Source organism: Anomaloglossus baeobatrachus, chromosome 7 (genome assembly GCF_048569485.1).
Source record: "Anomaloglossus baeobatrachus isolate aAnoBae1 chromosome 7, aAnoBae1.hap1, whole genome shotgun sequence".
In the NCBI taxonomy this organism is placed as follows: Eukaryota; Metazoa; Chordata; class Amphibia; order Anura; family Aromobatidae; genus Anomaloglossus; species Anomaloglossus baeobatrachus.
Window position 1 is genome coordinate 250,416,789 of NC_134359.1, and position 22,735 is coordinate 250,439,523.

Sequence of the window (22,735 nt, forward strand, 5' to 3'; positions counted from 1 at the left end):
AGGGTTGCCTCCTGAACTCACCTGGAGCTGTTCCCTGCCGTCCCTATACAAGTCATTCCCTTCGTAGCCCATCATGTTCCTAAGCCCTCACTTGTCCTGAACTCCACTGGCTAGTGAGAAGGCCGGCGAGAGCACTAGTCTCACCACTACAATAATACAACACAAGGAAAGGGAGACAGACAGGGGAAAAATAGACACAATAAGGAAAACACTCCACAGTCCTCCAAATAGAGCCAAGCACCATGGCTGCAATTGTCACAACACTTCAGCTTCTTCCATTTTTTTATTCGGGGGACTACAACATTTAATGAGAGGTTGCCCAAATATTTGCCAACCACTTATTGATGAGCTCCGTTTTTTTCCAGCCAGGACAGAAGGGCCAGATGTTTTTTTCCCTCTTCCCTCCATAGCTCGTTCTGTCTAGTTTCTTCTCCAGAACACTCCCATCCAGTACATTCAAGTTAACAAAAGCTGAAATCTTATTTTATAGCCTTGTGGGAACAGACACATTTTTCAAAGACTCCGTATCAAAAAATACGGCCATCTGAACCAGTTTAAAAAAAAATGAAAATCAGAAAGTTTCTTTTCCATAAGCCAAAAATCATAACCGTAAAGTTCCTGTACAGTCTCAATTGTCTCTCCTAGAATCAATAGCTCCATATCGCTGCCAATTATGGAAGAAATCGGGACCCCTGAGAATTCAGACCAGTATCCGATAAAATACGTCCATATTGATCTTTTCTTTATTTCTCTATTAGGACCCAAATTCTCTTTGTATTCTTTTTGATTCTAACACCTATTTTCAACTATGTGCATTTCATAAAATCATTTTCACCTTCTGTTTATAAAGTATTTAATCACCAAAACAATTCATTGGGTAGAATCTATAACAAGTGTTCAGAGTTATAGGTACAGTTGAGTCAGCCCAAAACTAAAAGCGGAAAATACAAGTGCAAAAAAGTATATTTTTGATTTGACATTTAGAAATTGCTAAAACTCGTGGCTGAGATGCGATGAGTATACTTGTCACGGTTGACAGACAGTCATGTGGTTTCTGGCCAAAGAAGGTCACAGCATTTGGCTGCGCAGAATACTCCCTGACTTTCCATTGTTCCTGCTGTCAGTATTCATTGGTATAGGTAGCTTTCCTGCTGGATTCATCTCTCCCCCTTTTGGACCCAACAGGAGCTCGCCTTCCACACAGCTGCTGATCATCAGTATTCCCTTAGTGCTAAAATACTCCTTTCTTCACTGAACTGGTGCTGGTGATATTATTTAGTTAATTATAGCTCAGGTTGCAAGCAGGTGGCTTGCTCTCATTTGCAGTATCATTGCTGAAGCTTTGCTGAACTCCTGAGACATCTATGGATAAGTAGTTCATGCTTTTCCCCGTGTGTGCTTCTTGTGTCAGCCTTTAGTGTTTAGTGGGGTTGACAAAGAGCTCATCCCACCCATTCCCTATTTAGGGCCCAGCACTAGGGATACCTAGGGTCAGGTATCTGCCTCGGCGCACAAGTGTGAAACTTATCTAGGGTGGTGAGGGACCCCAGGCACCAGCAGTAAATTTGGTCAGGGGTCACAATCTCTCCCCCTCCTTTACCTTCCGCTGCTCGCTTGGTACTTCCCTGTACATGGCATGACAATACTTGGTCCAATACATAGGGTAAAAGTTTTCTTTCTAACTACAGATGCACACCCAGGGTGTCATGAGGGTCATGCATCAATTCAACGGTGAGGCGCAACTCGGTTGGGTTGCGTTCCTTATATTACTAGGTGGTTATCACCGTAATGGTTGCACTCACCGTCCTACCATTTTAGCCAACAAGAGTGTGGAGAATGAACCTAGAGATCATGGAAAGAAGATATCAAGGGCAAAGCACTAGAATGTAGAAGGGTGCATTATAAACCTTTTCTATGGGGCACCCTCATCCCTATATACTCCCCATGGTAGGAACAGAAGTTACCTTTCCTACCTCCATTGCCTATTTGATTGGGAAAATTGAGCCGTGATCTTTTTTACCTATCCCGAAGATCAGCTTCAGCTTGGTCTCTCCTGGCCATTAATCGGTTGTTATTGACTTCAAATACGGTTTCTATCTGTTCCGGCCAATGGAATACTGTGCTGTTCAACTTCAGGTCATCATCTGCCAGAAATAAAACACTAATTATATATATAATTATATATAAAATAATACTGTAAAAAATGAAAAATAAAGATATAAGATATCATAAATCTGACTATTGGTTTCTAAAGAAATAAAGGATTATTACAGGACATTATCCCCTCCTCCCCCAATAAAAGCATCAACAATCAACACTAAAGACACCAAAGAAAAGACAAGCGCAATAGGGTCTTATTTGTAAGAAAAGCAATATTGCTAAATTCGCTGAGTGCTCATCTGGTGGGGGTTGTGTACCCGCAACCTAGGAATATGCTCAAAGACATGGCTGCTGCAGCCCCTCAGAAATGGATGTCAGGATAAGAAGGGTTAAATACGAGTATCAACGCTGCTGATGGACAAGAGGCGCAGAATGTGAAGAGGACAAGCCAGGTAAGTACCATCCAAGTAGTTTATTGTTTCTATGCGTTTCAAACCGAGACAGCATAGGTATGAACTATAGCCGCATAGGGAGGAGTAAAGCCTGCTTTACATGTGTCGATATGTCGTGCCATCGCACTTGCATTTGTTGCCCGTGTCGCACAAAGTCGGTAACCCCCATCACACGCACTTACCTTCCAAACAACCTCGCTGTGGGCGGTGAACATCCTCTTCCTGAAGGGGGAGGGACGTTCGGCGTCACAGCGACGTCACACAGCGGCCGGCCAATAGTAGCGGAGGGGCGGAGATGAGCGGGACGTAACATCCCGCCCACCTCCTTCCGCATTGCCGGCAGGATGCAGGTAAGCTGCAGTTAATCGTTCTCAGGGTGTCACACGGAGAAATGTGTGCTGCCTTGGGAACGATGAACAACCGGCGCGCATAAGGACGTTCGATTTTTAGAAAATGAGCGACGTGTCAACGAGCAACGATAAGGTGAGTATTTTTGCTCGATCACAGACGCTCGTAGCTGTCACACGCTACGATATGTCTAACGATGTCGGATGTGCGTCACTAACGATGTGACCCTGACGACATATCAATAGATATATCGTAGCGTATAACGTGCCCTTATGGAGTGGATATTTATAGCAGAAGGGAGTGGCTACAGCTGAGATTACAACTACCTGTGAGATCGCTGCAGGATATTAATGAACCTTAACCCCTTCAGTACTGGATGGAATTAAATACGCTCCAACTCAAGGTAAAATCACAAGCGCGCACTAAAGCGGATCCCTCCGACATCACATCAGGCCGTGACACACTCGTGACAGATATGCAATTGGATATATAGGATGACTACCATTAAGCTTCTTCTTTTGTGAGTTCTAATCACTTTCTTATATATTTATGAGGTATGGAAGAATATAAAATTTGGACACTTTTTTTGCAATGTCTCTGATAATTTTCTATATTTTCATTACTTTTTATCTAGATTCTATACTGTATATAAACATGTAATAAAGTGGCTAACTAATTGAAACACATGGCCACCTTAAATATATACAATTCATATGGATGTTAGAGAACAACTTGGAACACGCATTTTACAGCTTCCCAGTGCCGCTCCAGATTATTGTCTCTCCATCATGCGCACATGGGGAGAGACCTGTCAATCACCTGCAGCTGTGCTGAGATCTTCAAAGTATAACTTCTCTGAAACAATGGAGCGTCTCAGAGAACATACTTTGTTGCAATCGTGCAGATAGGGTGTGATTCATGCTGCCTGTGGTTTAGGCAGCATGAAACACCTGACAGGTCTCCTTTAAGATGAATGGAATTCCTATGAAGAGGGCTACTTATTGTCTTAATATTTGTGATTTTGTTATTTTGTTGTTAGGGGAAATATTTTGTAATTTTTATTATGATTTACAGTACAGACCAAAAGTTTGGACACACTTTCTCATCTCTAGAACAACTGTTAAGAGGAGACTTTGTGCGGCAGGCCTTCATGGTAAAATAGCTGCTAGGAAACCACTGCTAAGGACAGACAACAAGCAGAAGAGACTTGTTTGGGCTAAAGAACACAAGGAGTGGACATTAGACCAGTGGAAATCTGTGCTTTGGTCTGATGAGTCCAAATTTGAGATTTTTGGATCCAACCACTAGAAAAGGTGAACGGATGGACTCTACATGGCTGGTTCCCACCGTGAAGCATGGAGGAGGAGGTGTGATGGTGTGGGGGTGCTTTACTGGTGACACTGTTGGGGATTTATTCAAAATTGAAGGCATACAGAACCAGCATGCCTACCACAGCATCTTGCAGCGGCATGCTATTCCATCCGGTTTGCGTTTAGTTGGACCATCATTTATTTTTCAACGGGACAATGACCCCAAACGCCCCTCCAGGCTATGTAAGGGCTATTTGACTAAGATGGAGAGTGATGGGGTGCTACGCCAGATGACCTGGTCTCCACAGTCACCAGACCTGAACCCAATCAAGATGGTTTGGGGTGAGCTGGACCGCAGAGTGAAGGCAAAAGGGCCAACAAGTGCTAAGCATCTCTGGGAACTCCTTCAAGACTGTTGGAAAACCATTTCCGGTGACTACCTCTTGAAGCTCAACAAGAGAATGCCAAGAGTGTGCAAAGCAGTAATCAAAGCAAAAGGTGGCTACTTTGAAAAACCTAGAATATAAGACATATTTTCAGTTGTTTCACACTTTTTTGTTAAGTATGTCATTCCACATGTTTTAATGCATAGTTTTGATGCCTTCAATGTGAATCAACAATTTTCAGAGTATTGAAAATAAAGAAAACTCTTTGAATGAGAAGGTGTGTCCAAACGTTTGGTCTGTACTGTATATGCACACATTTTTAGTAAGGGTACTTTCACACTTGCGTTATTTTCCTTCCGTTACAATCCGCCCTTTTGGGAAACAGCGGAATCCGTTAACGGATTCCGCTGTTTCCCATAGACTTGTATGGTTGACGGATTGTACCAAAAGGAGCTGCGTTGCTTCCGCTGGGCGACGCTCCGTTGCTTCCGCCCAGCGGGAGGAACGCAGCATGTAACGTTATTTTGAGCAGCGGAATCCTCTGGATTTCACTGCGCATGCTCTTTTTTTTTTTTTTTTTTTTTTTTTTTTTTTAAATCAAACTTTATTTTGGCTCGCGGTGGCCGAACGTTCAGCTGAGCGCCCGGCCGTCGGCAAGCGACAGCGCTCAGCTGAATGACCGGCCACCAGCATGCCCGGCCGCCGGCAAGTCACAGCGCTCAGCTGAGCGCCCGCCCGCCGGCATGCCCGGGCGCCGGCAAGTGACAGCGATCAGCTGATCACCCGGCGGCCGGCTGCAGGGAGCGATCAGCTGATCACCCGGCAGCCGGCTGCAGGGAGCAATCAGCTGATCACCCAGCGGCCGGCTGCAGGGAACGATCAGCTGATCGTTCACTATAGTCTGCCGCTGGTAAAACCGGGAAAAAAAAAAAAAAAAAATCAAAACGAATTGCGTTGTTTTGCAGCATCCGTTGCATCCGTTGTGTCACTATATGCAACACATCCGTTGCATCCGTTACACAACGCAATGCAACGGATACCGTTCAACGCAAGTGTGAAAGTAGCCTAAATGATAAAATATTTGCAGCTATTCACATTCTCCTGATTTCTAATATGTGTAGTATTTTTCGGAAGGTATAAATATTTTTAGCTACAGGTACAGTACCACATCAATAAGTAAGATAGTCAGCCGGGGTACAAGAAATAAAACTTAACTTTTAATATATTCCTTAAAAGAAGCCGGAGATCCCAACCTCAAATAAAATGTTATCTTAAAATGGCCAAAACAACACACAAATCCCCTCATCATGTAGGGGAGAGGGGGTTTCAACGGCCAGAAGGTCACTTCAATAACAATCTGGTAAGCTGACCACTGCAATTCTACAAAAACAGGGCCGCTACCAACAGGATATGGACCACCTCAGTACCACTGGGTCACAAAAATCACTGCTTCAATATATGGAGAAAGTGGAATGGTCTCACCCAGAAACGATTCATCCACCTTTTCTCTAGACGATCCTCATAGCACTCAGGGCGTCCCAATGGTCCTTGCATGGACTGAGCATATGGTAATAACAATCTGGTAAGCTGATCACTGCAATTCAAACAATCTGGTAAGCTGACCACTGCAATTCAACAATCTGGTAAGCTGACCATGCAATTCAAACAATCTGGTAAGCTGACCACTGCAATTCAACAATCTGGTAAGCTGACCATGCAATTCAACAATCTGGTAAGCTGACCACTGCAATTCAAAATATTTTTAGCTACTGGTACAGTACCACATCAATAAGTAAGACAGTCAGCCGGGGTATAAGAAATAAAACTTAACTTTTAATATATTCCTTAAAAGAAGCCGGAGATCCCAACCTCAAATAAAATGTTATCTTAAAATGGCCAAAACAACACACAAATCCCCTCAGCATGTAAGGGAGAGGGGGTTTCAACGGCCAGAAGGTAAGTGCTCACGGTGGTGAGCACCTAAGGGACCTTAGGCTCAAAAATGATACCCCGCTGGCACGGCATGTTAATGCCATGCATTGTGGAAATTTGGACTGCATTTTCTTTCAGGGTATTGACATGATCCCTCCACTTAGACGGGGTGGGGATTGGAATAAGAGGATCCTTCAGCGTGAGGCTGAATCTTCAGGTTGAAAACTGTTAGCCCCCAAGGTCTTAATGAAACCCTTTCCTTCGCACCCTTTTTGTAATTTTGAGGTCAGTGGTAGCTAGGAGGGCCAGCCGTCGTACGAGCAGGGGCGCCACACACCGTCTTTCTAGGGTGCCGACCTCTGCTGTTAGGTAGGGGCCAGCCCATATTTAGTCAGGCATAGTGGTGGTGGTAATAGTAGGGCCTCTCTTCCTTTACCGCATAGTCTCCTTTTTAGACAAACCTCCCCCAACCCCACCCCCTTCCCCACCCTTTTTTGGGGGCCCGTTCTCCAGTGTTCTCCTCCTCCTTAAGATTCTCCAAAACACCCCCTTCCTTAGGAATGGGTCACCTGGTGTTGCCCAATGTTCTAGACCTTTCTTTCTTTTGTTTCTCTCCCTCTCTCTTCCTGTTTCTCTCTCTTCTTTTCCCTCTTTTGCTATTTATGAATCCCCTTGGGTCTCTAGGTTTTTGGTAATTCGCCGTACATCTGGTATCTTTGTGAGTGGCAGCTTTGTCTGCCTTCTCACATACTCGGCTCTAAGTCATTGGAGCCGATGCAGCGCCTAATGCAGACTGTTTATTGTATTGAGCGCTGCGATAGCCTGACGCGCATGGGTAAAAGTCCTCCTACACTGTGTGAGGAGGCGTGACGATTCGCATGTCTCAGTGCCCTCTGTGGTAGTGAGTATCTGCACATGCACTGACAACGTCACAATCAGTGACGTGTGCGCCTCAAGCGTGCGTTCCACTGTGCGTCCCGGAAGAGAGGGGCGGCGTGGATGCAGCGTCACACGCAGGCAGCTGATTAAGAATTTAAAAAATGGCGGGCGCAGCAGAGCGGTGCACAGCAGTTTGGAAGGCCCGCTGCTGCCGCTTGGTGAGTCTTTGTCAGCTATCTTCCTAGCGGTTTGCTGGATATCATGATCCTTTATTTTCAGTACTTTGATTATATATCTTTTTTGTTTTCAGCATGTCCCGCCCAGTCGTCCATGTGATTTTAGGACTGGTGTGTGTTGTTTTACTCCCCTGACGAATACTAAGTGTAGGAAACGCGTCGGGAGAACGGGGATACCAGGACCTCATTTCCTAATAAGGGGACCATATGCTCAGTCCATGCAAGGACCATTGGGACGCCCTGAGTGCTATGAGGATCCTCTAGAGAAAAGGTGGATGAATCGTTTCTGGGTGAGACCATTCCACTTTCTCCATATATTGAAGCAGTGATTTTTGTGACCCAGTGGTACTGAGGTGGTCCATATCCTGTTGGTAGCGGCCCTGTTTTTGTAGAATTGCAGTGGTCAGCTTACCAGATTGTTATTGAAGTGACCTTCTGGCCGTTGAAACCCCCTCTCCCCTACATGATGAGGGGATTTGTGTGTTGTTTTGGACATTTTAAGATAACATTTTATTTGAGGTTGGGATCTCCGGCTTCTTTTAAGGAATATACGGTATTAAAAGTTAAGTTTTTTTTCTTGTACCCCGGCTGACTATCTTATTTCTCGGAAGGGATTTCATCTGCACAGAATATTTGAGATCTTTCTGGTTCTGTAGCCTCTTTGCTGTTCAAATGATTTTGGTGGTACTGATAAAGTTACACCATCCTGCACCATCCCTGTTGGTTTAACCTGGTAAATGTGACAATCGATATTGATCACAACATTTAGGAGAGGGAGAGAGATCCGTCTCAAGTCCGATCAGCGCTTTTTTTTTTCTATAAAGCAGTTTTTATTGTTCAAAACCAGCAAAACATAAAAAAACAATATAAATATGGTATCGCTGTAATCGTACTGACCCGAAGAATAAAACTGTCTTATCAATTTTACTACACACGGAATGGCATAAAACAAACAAAAAAACCTTCCTTAATTGCCCGGTTTTTTTTTTCATTTTGCCAAATAAATATTGGAGTGATCAAAAAATATTATGTGCCCAAAAAATGGAGAACTTGGGAGAAATTAGGCAACCAAATATGGGGTCCATTTCCTGCTAATAGCCTTTTGAAAATTGAAAACTTGGGATTAAAACAGTGCATTATTGAAAAAAGTTTAACTTTTCATTTCCGCAGCCCAATGTTACACAATTTTCTGAATCCTCTATATCAGCTACACCCCTAAACAGATTCCTCTAGAGACGTACTTTCCAAAATGGGGTCACATGAAGGTGGTTTCTATGGTTTTGACACCATAGCCCTCTTCAAATGCGTCATGGTGCCTGCAGTAGTTTATTCCTGCCAAATTTGTGTTCAAATAGTGCTCCTTCACATCTGAGCCCTGCCGTGTGTCCAAACACTAAAACAGTAATTTTCCACCACAATATGGGGTATTGGTGTAATCAGGAGAAATTGCAAAACAAATTGTGTTGTCCATTTTTTTCTTGTTATCCTTGTTAGAATAAAAAAAATTTGGGCTAAAGCAACATTTTTGTGGGGAAAATGTGATTTTTTATTTTCACAGCTCAACTTTTTAAAATTTTGTAAATCAGCTGCGGGTTCAAGTTGCTCACAACACACCTTGTGAAATTCCCTGAGGGGTCTAGTTTCCAAAATGGGGTCACTTGTGGGGGGGGGGGGGGTTCTCTTTTAAACACATCAATAACTCAGCAAACACAACATGGTGTCTGTTAATGATTCCAGCCCATTTTGAGTTCTAAAAGTCAAATGGCGCTCCTTCCCTTCAGAGCTCTGCCGTGCGCCCAAACAGTAGATTTCCTCCACATATAAGGTATCTGTGTACTCAGGAGAAATTGCACAAGAAATTGTATGGTCCATTTTCACCTGTTACCCTTGTGAAAATTAAAAATTTGGGGATAAAATAACATTTTTGCGGGAAAAAATAAATTTTAATTTTTTTCCTTCCACATTGCTTAAGCACTTAAAGGGTTAGTAAACTTATTGAATGTTTTTTTGAGCAATTAGAGGGGTGCTGTTTTTAAAATGGTGTCATTTTTGGGTATTTTCTGCCACATACGTTTCTCAAAGTCACTTCAAATGTGATGTGGTCCCTAAAAAATGGTTTTGTAAATTTTGTTGGAAAAATTAGAAATTGCTGAAAAAGTTTTAACTCTTCTAACTCTCATTTTCCTTTTATATGTCTAGTGGATTAAGGAATGATTTGTCCAGGCGGCTTTAGCACTGTGTATATTATTTTTTTGAACAATATGATAAAGAGTTGCACACCAGTCACAATGTATAGGGGAATAATGAAAAGCAGAACTGCTATAGGAATACTAGACTGAAAAATACAATGGACTATCTGAAATAAGTGAAAAACATGAAAATGGTATCTGCATAACTGCTATGAAAAATAGGAATGAGAGATATTTATCCATTGTATTGATCAATGCAAAGGAGCCCCAAAACCAAACGCCAAGGTAATCTCTATTTTTGGGGTCCCTAACCTATGTGTAACCTCACCTGCAGTTAAAAACTTGCTCTGTATGGGAAGCAAGGGACCAAGCTATAGCTTTGTCTGAGAGCCCTGCCCCACCCATAGCCATGTGTCTTATTTCACACACATATAGCTTGGTCCCTTGCTTCCCATACAGAGCAAGTTTTTAACTGAAGGTGAGGTTACACATAGGTTAGGGACCCCAAAAATAGAGATTACCTTGGCGTTTGGTTTTGGGGCTCCTTTGCATTGATCAGTACAATGGCTAAATATCTCTCATTCCTATTTTTCATTGCAGTTATGCAGATACCATTTTCATGTTTTTCACTTATTTCAGATAGTCCAATGTATTTTTCAGTCTAGTATTCCTATAGCAGTTATGCTTTTCATTATTCCCTTATACATTGTGACTGGTGTGCAACTCTTTATCCTATTGTTTAGTGGTATATTTTTGAGTCTTGCACCCTGTTCACACCATTGGTGTTCCAGACATACATTCTTTAGTTATATTATTTTTTGAGCTGCTTCATTTTCTACTGATAGATGGATAGATAGATAGATAGATAGATAGATCTAAAATACACTATATAGACAAAAGTATTGCGAAACCTGTACATTACACTTAAATTACCTTTTATGAATTCCCATTCTCAATACATCTATTATAAATTTATTTATTATGCTTGCTGATAGAGTGCCATCAGCGCTTTACAGATATCATTATAACAGTCCCCATTGGGACTCGCAATGTAAATTATATGCATTAATATAGGGAGTTGGTCCCACCTTTGCAGGTACATCAGCTCCCACTATTCTGGGAAGACTTTCTACAAGATTTTGGAGGTATCCATGGGAATTTTTGCCCATTCATCCAGAAGAGCATTTGTGAATGCCTGAGGGAGAGCGCTCTCCTGTCGGCTAGCCCCTTCTCTTTAGAAGCAGTGAGGAAGCTTACCATTAGTGTGCACTGTAAGTAATCCATTGGCAAGCAGAGACAGCATATTGAGCATGCGTCAATATTTACAACCGGTGCATGCTTAGTATAGATGAAAATAGCCCAGACCCTGGTCCCAGATGACGATCCCTTTCAGAGTGAGTCCGTCATCAGCTGCAGTGACTCCAGTGCCAGCCCCTTGACCCGTGATGAGATCTTGTGTATCGCCGGCGTCTCTGCATAGACGCCGACTTACCTCCTAGGTCAGGTTGCGTCCTTCCCTGACCATCTACGTGTGCTGCTGCCTCCTTCCCCTCCCAGACCCTGTACATGCTGCACAGGGTTCCCATAAGTGTACCTAAGAAATGCACACACTGGACCTCCTCTTAAAGCCCAGCGTGTTATTTCCAGGCAATGCCTTTCAGCCTGTGGCTGAGAGGCACTATGTATTTAAGGCATCCTCCCATTAGGGGAGGTGCCTGCGCAGCGCCTCTAGTTAGTCAGTCAGTCAGTCTCCAGTCTGCTACCTAGCTAGTTGTCAGGTCCTGAACTCCTGTCTTGTTATCCCTGTGTCCGTCTCCAGTTCCTGCCTTCCCATACCTGTCTATCCCTGCCGTGCCCACCATTCTAGCCTGCCTCAGTCACCCCCACCTGTACCTGTCTGTCACCTATCCTGGGAGTCAGTTGCCACAGTTACGATCACTGCCCTGGGAGTGGTACCTGGCGTCTGCCTCGTGGTGGGCGCTTAGATAAGCTCCCCCCACTAAGGGGTAAGCCCAGATCCCCCCTGTGGTCCAGTGGGTCCACTAATCCTGCTCGCTGCCCCTACACCAGCCGCGAGCAATATATCTTGTTTGAGAATCTCCAGTGCATGCTGGGACACTAAAATAAAAAGTCATCAAATGTAAAACAAAAACATAGGAAGTTAGTGTAGAGAGAAGGGTAGGGATTTTTTTAATTGAAGTATATTTTTATAGGTTTGGTTTTTTTTACAATACAGTAATCACAGTTTTTGGACAATTCCTTTAATGTAGTTACCTTTGAGTTTAATGGGAACGATATGCAGGAAGCTCAACCTGGGAAGCCAAATGTAATTATTTAATTGTCCAGAGGATTTGATGGTCAGAATATTTGAGCCTCGATACCTGCAGTTATGTATTATAACATGTATCAATACAGAATATTTTGTTTTTATTTATAATCCATTTGATTATTCATATAGCACCAGGAGGCAATCGCTTAAAGTACAAGGCGTTTGTTCTGCAATCAATGAAATAGAAATGCAGAAGAGGAAAGAAAACCAACAGAAAGGTCAAACGCAGCCACAATTGTATGTGGATATATTTTAATGTATTTCTGAATAATGAATAAGGACACGGCTGGCTAATATGTTTACATCCTCCGGCAGGCATGTCTTTGGTGGTCTCTAACACAAACACCCATGAATGCCAAGTCCATAAATTTGATTTTATAATTCAAAATTTAGTTGTTTTTTTTTTACCTTGAATAGAATTAGAATGTCTCTTCTGTCATATGATTAGAATAGGGAATGATAAAGGGCATCATCTAGAAAAATCTGCGGTAGACGCTCGATAAATAGGCAAAATGCATTTACCGCTATGTGATCAGAGGCGCTGAACCAAATGTTATACTGTATATATACCATCATTTCACTTTGGTGATATAAAATATAGCACCACTGAGTTCAGGGCTGATATTGACAGATTATTTTAGTTCTCAATCACGGTACAGGGTTGGCTTGTCAAAGTAAGGACAGTAATGTCCGAAACGCGCAAGTGGTTTGTACAGCCTGGATCTTTGGTAGTTTTTAAAACGCATGTAAACTTTTTATGAAATTAAGACAACGCTGGAATTTTATCCATTTTTTATCCAAGATCTCCTTGGCTTTTTCGTGGATACCGACCTTGAAGATCCATGTGCACCTAGCTCAGACTCTATGGGCTTCCTATGGTACCCCTGTCTAACGGTCCCTGTACTTAGTAGCAAACATAAAGAGATCTTTAGAAAAAGTATTTCTAAAGATCCTTTATGATATGCTAATGAGCGCAGGGTAGTAGTTCCTGCACTAATTCCGCCCTCTTGGCATGTTAGCACACCCACAGGGGCGTACTGACATGATATTCAATGCAGCATCATCAGCGGTGACGTGCATACCTGTGTCCACTGTGTCATACTTTTTCTGCTGCAAAACCTGCACTCATGTAGAGACCAAAGACCGTATATAGATCCCTAACACACAGAAGGACTATAAGATTCCTGGGACAGTCACATGTTCCTCTTCCAACGTGGTGTACTTAATCCTGTGCACTATATGTCCTATTTGGGACCTCTATGTTGGAGAAACAGGACGGAGACTGAGAGCAAGGATGAGATCTCACCGCCACACAATAACAGACAAAATAATCCATTTACCTGTGGCCAAACATTTCTGTGCTCCAGGACACAACATTAACCACATGAAAGTTGTCATATTAAAAGGCAACTTCAGATCACAGAGCCATCGCAGAGTCTGGGAATACAAATTAATTAAAATGTTTAACTCTGTGGACTCAACCTGTCAGAAGGATTTATGGCCCATTACAAAATCTGAGGACTCTATTCCAGAGACTCACCAGACTTCTGATCCTACATGGATATTGGGACAATAAAACTCTCACACCACTAATCAAAGCTAATTAAGGATTCACTTTCTAAGCTCAGTGTTTATTTATTTAAATGTCTTTTCTTATGCCATCCCTCTGCTCTGTTTGTGTATATATTTGTGTTTCTTCAGATATTTTGTCATACCATGCCTGATGAAGGGACCTGAGATGTCTCGAAAGCTTGCTTTGTAACATCACTTTATTTTAATTTAGTTAGCCATTAAAAGGTATCACAAGATTATAATTTCGTTCCTCTCACTGATAACATTCAATCATTTTTCAACTGGCTAACATGGTACCAAAACCTTTTCACTCATATACTTTTTCTAAAGATGCCTTTATCTCTGCTACTAGGTACAGGGATTCTGGGTGCATATTGCACCCAACACGTTCCCTTTAAACCTTAAAGCCATGATTTTGCAAAACTAGTCATCCAGTAGAATTTGGAAGCATATACATAGATTTGGAAATCTGTCAATGCTTAACCTGCTGAGACTTTTTTGCCCTTACAACCCCTAAAGCATTGCGTCTCTTAGAAGAAGGCATAACCTGTAACATCTTCTTTCCATCAATACGTTGTATCTTGCTGGTTTAATGAGCAGGTATGTTGGAGTTAGGGCTGGTTCACACTAAGCGACAGCGACAACGAGGTCGCTGTTACGTCACCATTTTCTGTGACGTAACAGCGACCTTGTAAGTCGCTGTTATGATCGCTGCTTAGCTGTCAAACACAGCAGCCGAAGCAGCGATCATAACCGCGAGAGCAGGGAGCCTCGCACACTGCTTAGCGCTGGCTCCTTGCTCTCCTAGCTACAGTACACATCGGGTTAATTAACCCGATGTGTACTGCAGCTACATGTGCAGAGAGCCGGAGCCGGCAGCACAGGCAGCGTGAGAGCTGCGGAGGCTGGTAACTAAGGTAAATATCGGGTAACCACCTTGGTTACCCGATCTTTACCCTGGTTACAGCTTACCGCAGCTGCCAGACGCCGGCTCCTGCTCCCTGCTCGCTTCATTTCGTCGCTCTCTCGCTGTCACACACAGCGATCTGTGTGTCACAGCGGGAGAGCGGCTTTGAAGAAAATGAACCAGGGCTGTGTGTAACGAGCAGCGATCTCGCAGCAGGGGCCAGATCGCTGCTCAGTGTCACACACAGCGAGATCACTAATGAGGTCACTGTTGCGTCACCAAAACCGTGCCGTAGCAGCGATTTCGGTAGTGATCTCGCTATGTGTGAAGCACCCCTTAGTTGGTCTTGATTCATTCACAGGTGCACACCTTTTAGTGAATGAGGAGTGTCTTATAAGGAGTGTGTGCCTAAGTGCACCACACTAGAAATCTTACTCCAGTCACCAATAAGAGTAAAGGCCACTTTACACACAGCGACATCGCTAGTGATGTCGCTGCCGATCGCACCCGCCCCCGTCGTTTGTGCATCACAGGCAAATCGCTGCCCGTGGCGCACAATATCGTTAGTCCCCGTCACACATACTTACCTGCCTAGCGACGTCGCTGTGGCCAGTGAACCGCCTCCTTTCTAAGGGGGCGGTTTGTTCGGCGTCACAGCGGCGTCACTAAGCGGCCGCCCAATAGAAGCGGAGGGGTGGAGATGAGCAGGCCGAACATCCCGCCCACATCCTTCCTTCCTCATTGCAGGCGGCTGCAGGTACGGTAATGTTCCTTGTTCTTGCGGTGTCACACGTAGCGATGTGTGCTGCCGCAGGAACGACGAACAACCTGCGTCCTGCAACAGCAACGATAATTGGGAAAGGACCGACGTGTCAACAATCAACGATTAGGTAAGTAATTTTGACTGTTAACGGTCGTTCCTGCGTTTCACACGCAACGATGTCGCTAACGAGGCCGGATGTGCGTCACGAATTCCGTGACCCCCAACGGCATCTCATTAGCGATGTCGTTGCGTGTAAAGCCAGCTTAAGATTTCTGGAGTAGGGAATGCCAAAGCTCGTTATGAATTAGAAGAGTTTTGGAGTCATGCCCCTGTCTCACCCCGCCTAGGAGCTGTTGCCATAAGTTGCAAAATACTGTGACATATCAAAGAAATTTTACGCCAGCAATCTTGAGAAAATTGCTTTGATGAATCAGGTCCTATGTGTTGTATGTTGTTAACAGCTGTCTGCAAAATCAATAGAAATCAAAGGCGATGAAGTCAGGGGTGCTGGTTTACAGGAGCACAGATGGATTTTAGTGCCCCTAATAGGGACAGAAGTAAGGATCCCCAAGGGAGTAAAGGCTACGCACAGTTTAGATCGCAGAGAAGATGAGAATTACCATACTTGCAAAATATCTATGCAGATTAAAATTTGGGAAAAAGTCATGGTTGTGTCACATCTGACAGACAGACATGTGGTTTCTGGCCATAGTAGGTCACAGTGTCTGGCTGAGCAGAACACTCTTTGACTTTCCATTGTTCCTGCTGTAAGTATTTATTAGTATAGATAGCTTTCCTGCTGGATTTTCTCTCTCCCCCTTTTGGACCCTACAGGAGCTCGTCTTGCACCTATCTGTTGATTTTCAGTATTCCATTGGTGTTTCAATACCCCTTCTTTTCATTATACTGTGCTGATGATATTTTCAGTTCCTTCAAGCCGAGGTTGCAGGCAGGTGGCTTGTACTCCTCTGTGGTATTGTTGGTGAAATCTCTGCTGAACTTCTACCTGAGTCATCTGTAGATAGGTAGTTCATGCTTTCCCCCTGTGTGCCCCCCTTGTGTCTTCTATAGTTATTTAGTGGGGTTGACGAAGAGCTCATCCCATCCATTCGGTATTTAGAGCCCAGCACTATGGATTCGTTATGTCAGGTATCCGGCTTAGCGCATAGGTGTGGAACCTATCTAGCGGGGTGAGGGACACCAGGGACCAGCAGAGGTTCGATCAGGGGTCACCATCTTCCCTCTCCGTAGACACAGGGTTTCCCTTCCCTTTCGCCATGCGCTTGGTACTTCCCCGTACCTAGCATGACAAACAGGTGCACAAGCTCTATGAGAACAAGGAATAGCACTTCATAGACCTACCCTGCTTACTGTCATAATTCCCGTTGTCTCTGCTGCTAGAGATGGATTTACTCTAAGCACGGGCAGATGACAGCAAATTAGAGAAAAGTTAGACCCCTAACGGCTGGCAATTTGGAGCAATTTTATGCAGGTATGAGGTCACATCCTTCAGGAAAATGATTCACAATTCGTTTTCTATCATATTGACATAAGTTATTTGAAAGTACAGTGACAATCCTTACACTGAAGAGTTGCGTAATCCAGAAGAAATGCTAACCGGCTCACAGCCTCCGCGATCTCATCCTTCAGCTTATACACAGTGACGTCACTTGAGGTCCTCAAGAAGTCAGCAAGAGCAACCAGATCTTCGGTAGTGGCCGGCTCCTCGCTGACTCTGTCTGCTATCCGGCTGTACTTTAAACAGAGACTGGAAAGATAAAAGGGGAAAACGCATTTAGCGTGGTCAATATAAACAATGCAAACAGTTACTATTTTAGTATCTTCATGAATGGGATTGTCCAGAGGTTGAAAATTATGCTTACAAGCTCCTGTTTCGACCCTTAAGGGGGCTTTACACGGTAGCGATATCGCTAGCAATTTCTAGTGATAGCGACCGTGTAAGTACCCGCCCCCGTCGCGCATGCGATTGTTTGTGATCGCTGCCGTAGCGAACATTATCGCTACGCAGCGTCACCCATACTTACCTGGTCGGCGGCGTCGCTGTGACTGCCGAACAATCCCTCCTTCAAGGGGGAGGGACGTTCGGCATCACAGCGACGTCACCGCAACGTCACTAAGCAGCCGGCCAATCAAAGCAGAGGGGCGGAGATGAGCAGGATGTAACATCCCGCCCACGTCCTTCCTTCCTCATTGGGGCCGGCGGCAGGTAAGGAGAAGTTCCTTGCTCATGCGGTGTCACACATAGCGATGTGTGCTGCCGCATGAGCGATCAACCACAACACTAAACAACCCTTACCGATTTTTGACTTTGGGACGACCTCTCCATGGTGAACAATTTTCACCATTTTTGAGGTTGCCTAAGGTCGCTGGTAAGTATTACACGCTGCGATATCGTTAATGACGCCGGATGTGCGTCACTAACAACTTGACCCCGGCGACCAAACATTAACGATATCGTAGCGTGTAAAGCCCCCTTTACTCATTGCTAATTTCTATCTGGTTTTGTGTCGATACACTAGAAAATAGCAAAAAATGTCCAATTAACCAATCGATGCCAATAGCAATGACCAACTGATTAACAGAGCAGGTATTTCCAACCATGTCCATGTTTTATGATCAGACTGAGAAGTAGAGACCAGCCGGGCCAGGGATAAACATAAGAATGGGAATTGTAGGGGTTCAGTAAAGGTGAAAACTACTTTTTTTTTTACTTTTGTGAACCAGTCTGAGCCCTTTCAAAATATATTTAAATCGCTGGGTTGTAGAATGATGACAACTACTTTCCATACAGACACCATAGAGGGAGGACCACCCTCTATTAAGAAAAATGGAAAGCATCTGAAACCCTGAAATTGCGTTACATGGTCGGCCATTGAGCATAGTGAATAACGTCGTCAAATCGATAAATGCAACACAATTTATGGATATGTGTGTAGCGCATGCTACAGCGACTTACTGCCCCGGCCAAGTCGTGTCCTCCCCCGCACTAACCAGTCATCCACATGTGCTGCTGCCTCCTTCCCCTCCCAGAGACTGTGCATGCAGTCCAGGTCTCCTGGGAGTAAGCTTAAGGCCCCGTCACACGCTACGATATATCTAACGATATGTCATCGGGGTCACGGAATTCGTGACGCACATCCGGCATCATTAGAGATATCGTAGCGTGTGACACCTCCGAACGACTGTTAACAAGCAAACATACTCACCTTATTGTTGTTCGTTGACACGTCGTTCATTTTCATAATGTCGTTCCTCCTTCTGCGCGCCGGTGGTTTGTCGTTCCCGAGGCAGCACACATCGCTACGTGTGACACCCTGGGAACGACGAACACAGCTTACCTGCGTCCCACCGGCAATGAGGAAGGAAGGAGGTGGGCGGGATGTAACGTCCCGCTCATCTCCTCCCCTTCGCTTCTATTGGGCGGCCGCGGTGTGACGTCGCTGTGACACCAAACGTCCCTCCCCCTTCAGGAAGAGGATGTTCGCCGCCCACAGCGACGTCGTGAGGGAGGTAAGTACGTGTGACGGGGATTACCGACATTGTGCGCCACGGGCAACTAATTGCCCGTGACGCAGAAACGACGAGGGCGGGTGCGATCGCACGATATATCGTTGCGTGTGACGGGGCCTTTAGGGTGCATGTATGCACACCGGCCCTCCTCATAAAAGGGCTGGCACGCCATTTCAAGGAAATGCCTCTCATCTTATGGCTGAGAGGCACTTTGTATTTAAGGCACCCTCCCATTAGAGGAAGGGCCTGCACAACATCCTTAGTTAGTTTGGCAACCAGTCTGCTGGCTAGTTGTCAGGTCCCGAGCTCCTGTCCCATTATCCCTGTGTACGTCACCTGTCCCTGCAGTACACACCATACCTGTCTCTACCCGCCTGCCTGTCTGCCTCAGCCAACCGACCTGTACCTGCCTGCACCCATGACTATACCCGAGTCCGTCTCCTTTCCTGGGGGTTAGCTGACACAGTCCCAGTCACTACACTGGGAGTGGTGACTGGTGTCCGCCTGCGGTAGGCACTTAGTCAAGCCCCTCACACTAAAAGGTAAACCCAGGTCCCCCTGTGGTCCAGTAGGTCCCCTACTCCTGCTTACTGCCTCTACACTGGCCGTGAGTATTACATTGTGGCAACAAAAGCTACTTAACAGACCACCTTAAAATTCCATCATTAAAGGGGTAGTCCCATATTCCAATATTGATATCAAAAAGATATGCCATAAATGTTTCATAGCTATAGTCCTGCCAAAGGGACCCACATCTACCTCAATAATGGGGCTGGCAGAAGAAATTTGGTTGGGATTCCTATACAAAAGAATGGGATTTCCGATCACCTCTCCAATAACAGGGCCCTGCTTTTTGGCGCTAGATGCAGGTCCCGTAGTTTGTGGATATGCCTAAATGTGCAAGATAGGAATAACCCTTACATGAACTTTCCAATTACTCATAACACAAAGGCCAGAATATCAAATAACCAGTCCATTAGGTACATTAGAAAGAAAAAACATCCATTGTGCACTTCATGTTGATTATTATTATTATTTTTTTTATCTCACCTTAATCAAAAGGATAGAAAATCAACAACATATAATTAATAGTAACGCTCTGCTGTCATGTTAGATCACAGAGCTAACAAGTCTAAAAGGATGCATTACCGAGGAACACGGAACGGATGACAGATGATGAAAGGAAAACAAATATCACTTATGTAATCACCGGCTACACATTTATAGTGAATAATACCGTAAACCTTTGAAATGCTATAAATGAGCTCATTACAGGCTATTACGAGCATAGTCTGCTTTTTGGATTGAATGCCTGAGTTGCTTGTATAATGATACTTCCCCGATAGGCCACCTCTTTCAGAAGACCATCCCATATATATATACACACACACACACACACACACACACACACACACACACACACACACACACACACACGGCCTCAATGAAACCAGCCCCAGCATGTGCATGAGAGAAAGATATCAGATTATGTGAGTGATTATACATGACTCCGGAATGTCTGACTAAAGGCCTTTTCCATTTACCCAACATCCCATACCCATTGTGGTTCTTATCTAAAACAAACTCAAACACTGCGTGACATTGGATATAAAGGCCACAGCAGCCCCATTTATTAATAACAGAATTAAGCAACATAACAATACAAATCTTCATTGAAGAAAACCCAAAGGAGGGGGGGGTACCTGAAGGTTGACCAAAACTGTTCCTTGCAACATCGGCCCACCTCCTGACCCTCAGCCGCAACACACCGACTCGGGAGCCCTGGCCAGATGTTGCCCACACCATGTCCCGCTGAGACTCAACCCAGCAAGGACCCGTTTAACCAAACATTTGCACCGTTAGAGGTAACCCGCTCCGGCACTGGGTTCCGTCCTCTCCTCTGTGCAACCCCCACCTTCAGACACCCCCCTCCTTTCCGCCGCTGCGACAGATCACGATCTTCCTCCTCTTCGTCATCAATGTTGAATCAATCTTCAGAGCGGGCGGGCGGGAACGATTCCAGTCACCGTCCAAGTAGGAATGCCCACCCCCTCCCCTGACCTGACCTATATATGACCCCCTCCCAGTACCACCCCCTGACCAATCAAACTGACCCCTAGTCCTAACTGCCCCTTAGTTCCACCCCCAGATTTCCCGCTCAAACTAACTTTACACATTAACCCCTCACTGACCCTATGGCCTGGCATCCCTCCTAGTCATGCTGCCCTCCCTTGAGCCCCTTTGGAGCAGCAGTACGGGCTATTCCTCTGTGGTGCCATGTATACAAGAATTAAACATCCATACGCGCCTATATCTCACCTCTTATTGAGCTCCCTGTTTTCATCCACTTCAAACTGAATAAGACGATCCTTCAGTTTTTGGGCCCTGGCACAGAGATCCTCATTGAGACGCAAGGAGTCCAAACAGAACATGGCCAGAGGAACAGTAACATGCATGGATGCAATTTCTCCACGTAGCTGTGATAGGTTATTGATTTTCTGTGCATAAGAAATTAGCAAGTCTCAATTAAAAACTATTAATATTATTACAGTTCAACATACTGTTATTTTGGAAGGAATGTAATATTACTATGGTAGTTACCATCAAATAATAATAATAATAATAATAACAATGTAAAATCATGCCACAGTAGAGAAAAAATGTGCATGATAATGTCACAGGATAGGTATAATGTACAGAAAAGCTTGTCAAATCCTGTCTGATTCAGAGCAGCACTAACAAGCTCTATAGAAAAGAGCTTGTAAGTGCTGCACTCCTTGCCTAGTGGATAGGCTACCGCTGATAGGCTGCTTATGTAATTGGTAAATATGATACCATGCAAACAAAAAAAACAAAACAAAACAGATATTTTCCTATATAAACTAAAGCCAGTGCTATACTGGCACTATCATGGTGATTCTATACATACCTTTAGTATGTTTAGAATCAGCATGATAGTACCACTATATACTTATTCCCAGAGACTATACCTCTTGATGTCCTTATATCTGTGACTTATTCTTTATTTTTGAATACATTTTACACAAGTGATTTCTTTAATATCTTATCATATATAACTATATATTTTATTTTGGATAAAGCCAACTTTTATACCATTAAATATAGGACAGATCACCCAAATCTTTGAATAAATCCTAATTCTATGGCCCTGTACAAGGACATCTGAAGCAGAAACGATCCTTTCATTTCTCATTACCTTAGTGAAGGCCTGCAGTGAATGTTCTTCCTTAAGGAACCCCATAATATCTTGTTGAGCTTTATTGTTCAAAAGATCGTTGTATTTTTTATAAACATTTAGATACCTAAGGGAAAAGGAGATCGGAAAAGCTTCAAAAGCAGAATATTGGAGAAAAGTATTTTCCCATGAAATATCCCCAGTCCATAGAATTATGTGATATACCGTAATAAAGTGGAGGCCACATCAATGCTACAAAACTAAAAGATCAGTGCCTACATTAACCCCTTCACCTCTCCCAGTCTGTTTTCACCTTCATGATCAGGCCAATTTTTTAATTTCCGACCAGTATCACTTTATGAGTATTGATGGGCAAATATGTGAACGCTAACTGTGGTTAAGACACATTGTGGTGCTCACAAGGGTGGGGGGCAATTAAATTTGGAAGCGCAGAGTTTGCTGGATTTATTTTTTTTTTTTTGGGGGGGGGTGAGGGGGAAGCAAAGCACTTTTTTAGAGCTTTTGTGCTACCAGTAAAATGAAAGCCCCTTATATTATTTCCATCAATACATGACAGATCTGAGTGGAGACTTGTGATTTTGTGG

The 22,735-nt window shown here is 44.1% G+C and overlaps 1 protein-coding gene across 1 annotated transcript in view; it reads right to left on the reverse strand.

Moving 5' to 3' along the window:
• The window catches only part of DNAH3 (dynein axonemal heavy chain 3), a 594,186-nt gene that overhangs the window by 454,036 nt on the left and 117,415 nt on the right, over positions 1 to 22,735 (reverse strand). Inside the window, exons 12-15 of the mRNA XM_075319752.1 lie at positions 22,152 to 22,257; positions 21,254 to 21,432; positions 16,987 to 17,171; positions 2,021 to 2,144 (exon numbers count right to left, since the gene is read on the reverse strand). Coding sequence (XP_075175867.1) covers positions 2,021 to 2,144; positions 16,987 to 17,171; positions 21,254 to 21,432; positions 22,152 to 22,257 — 594 coding nt within the window. The remainder of the gene's footprint in view (positions 1 to 2,020; positions 2,145 to 16,986; positions 17,172 to 21,253; positions 21,433 to 22,151; positions 22,258 to 22,735) is intronic.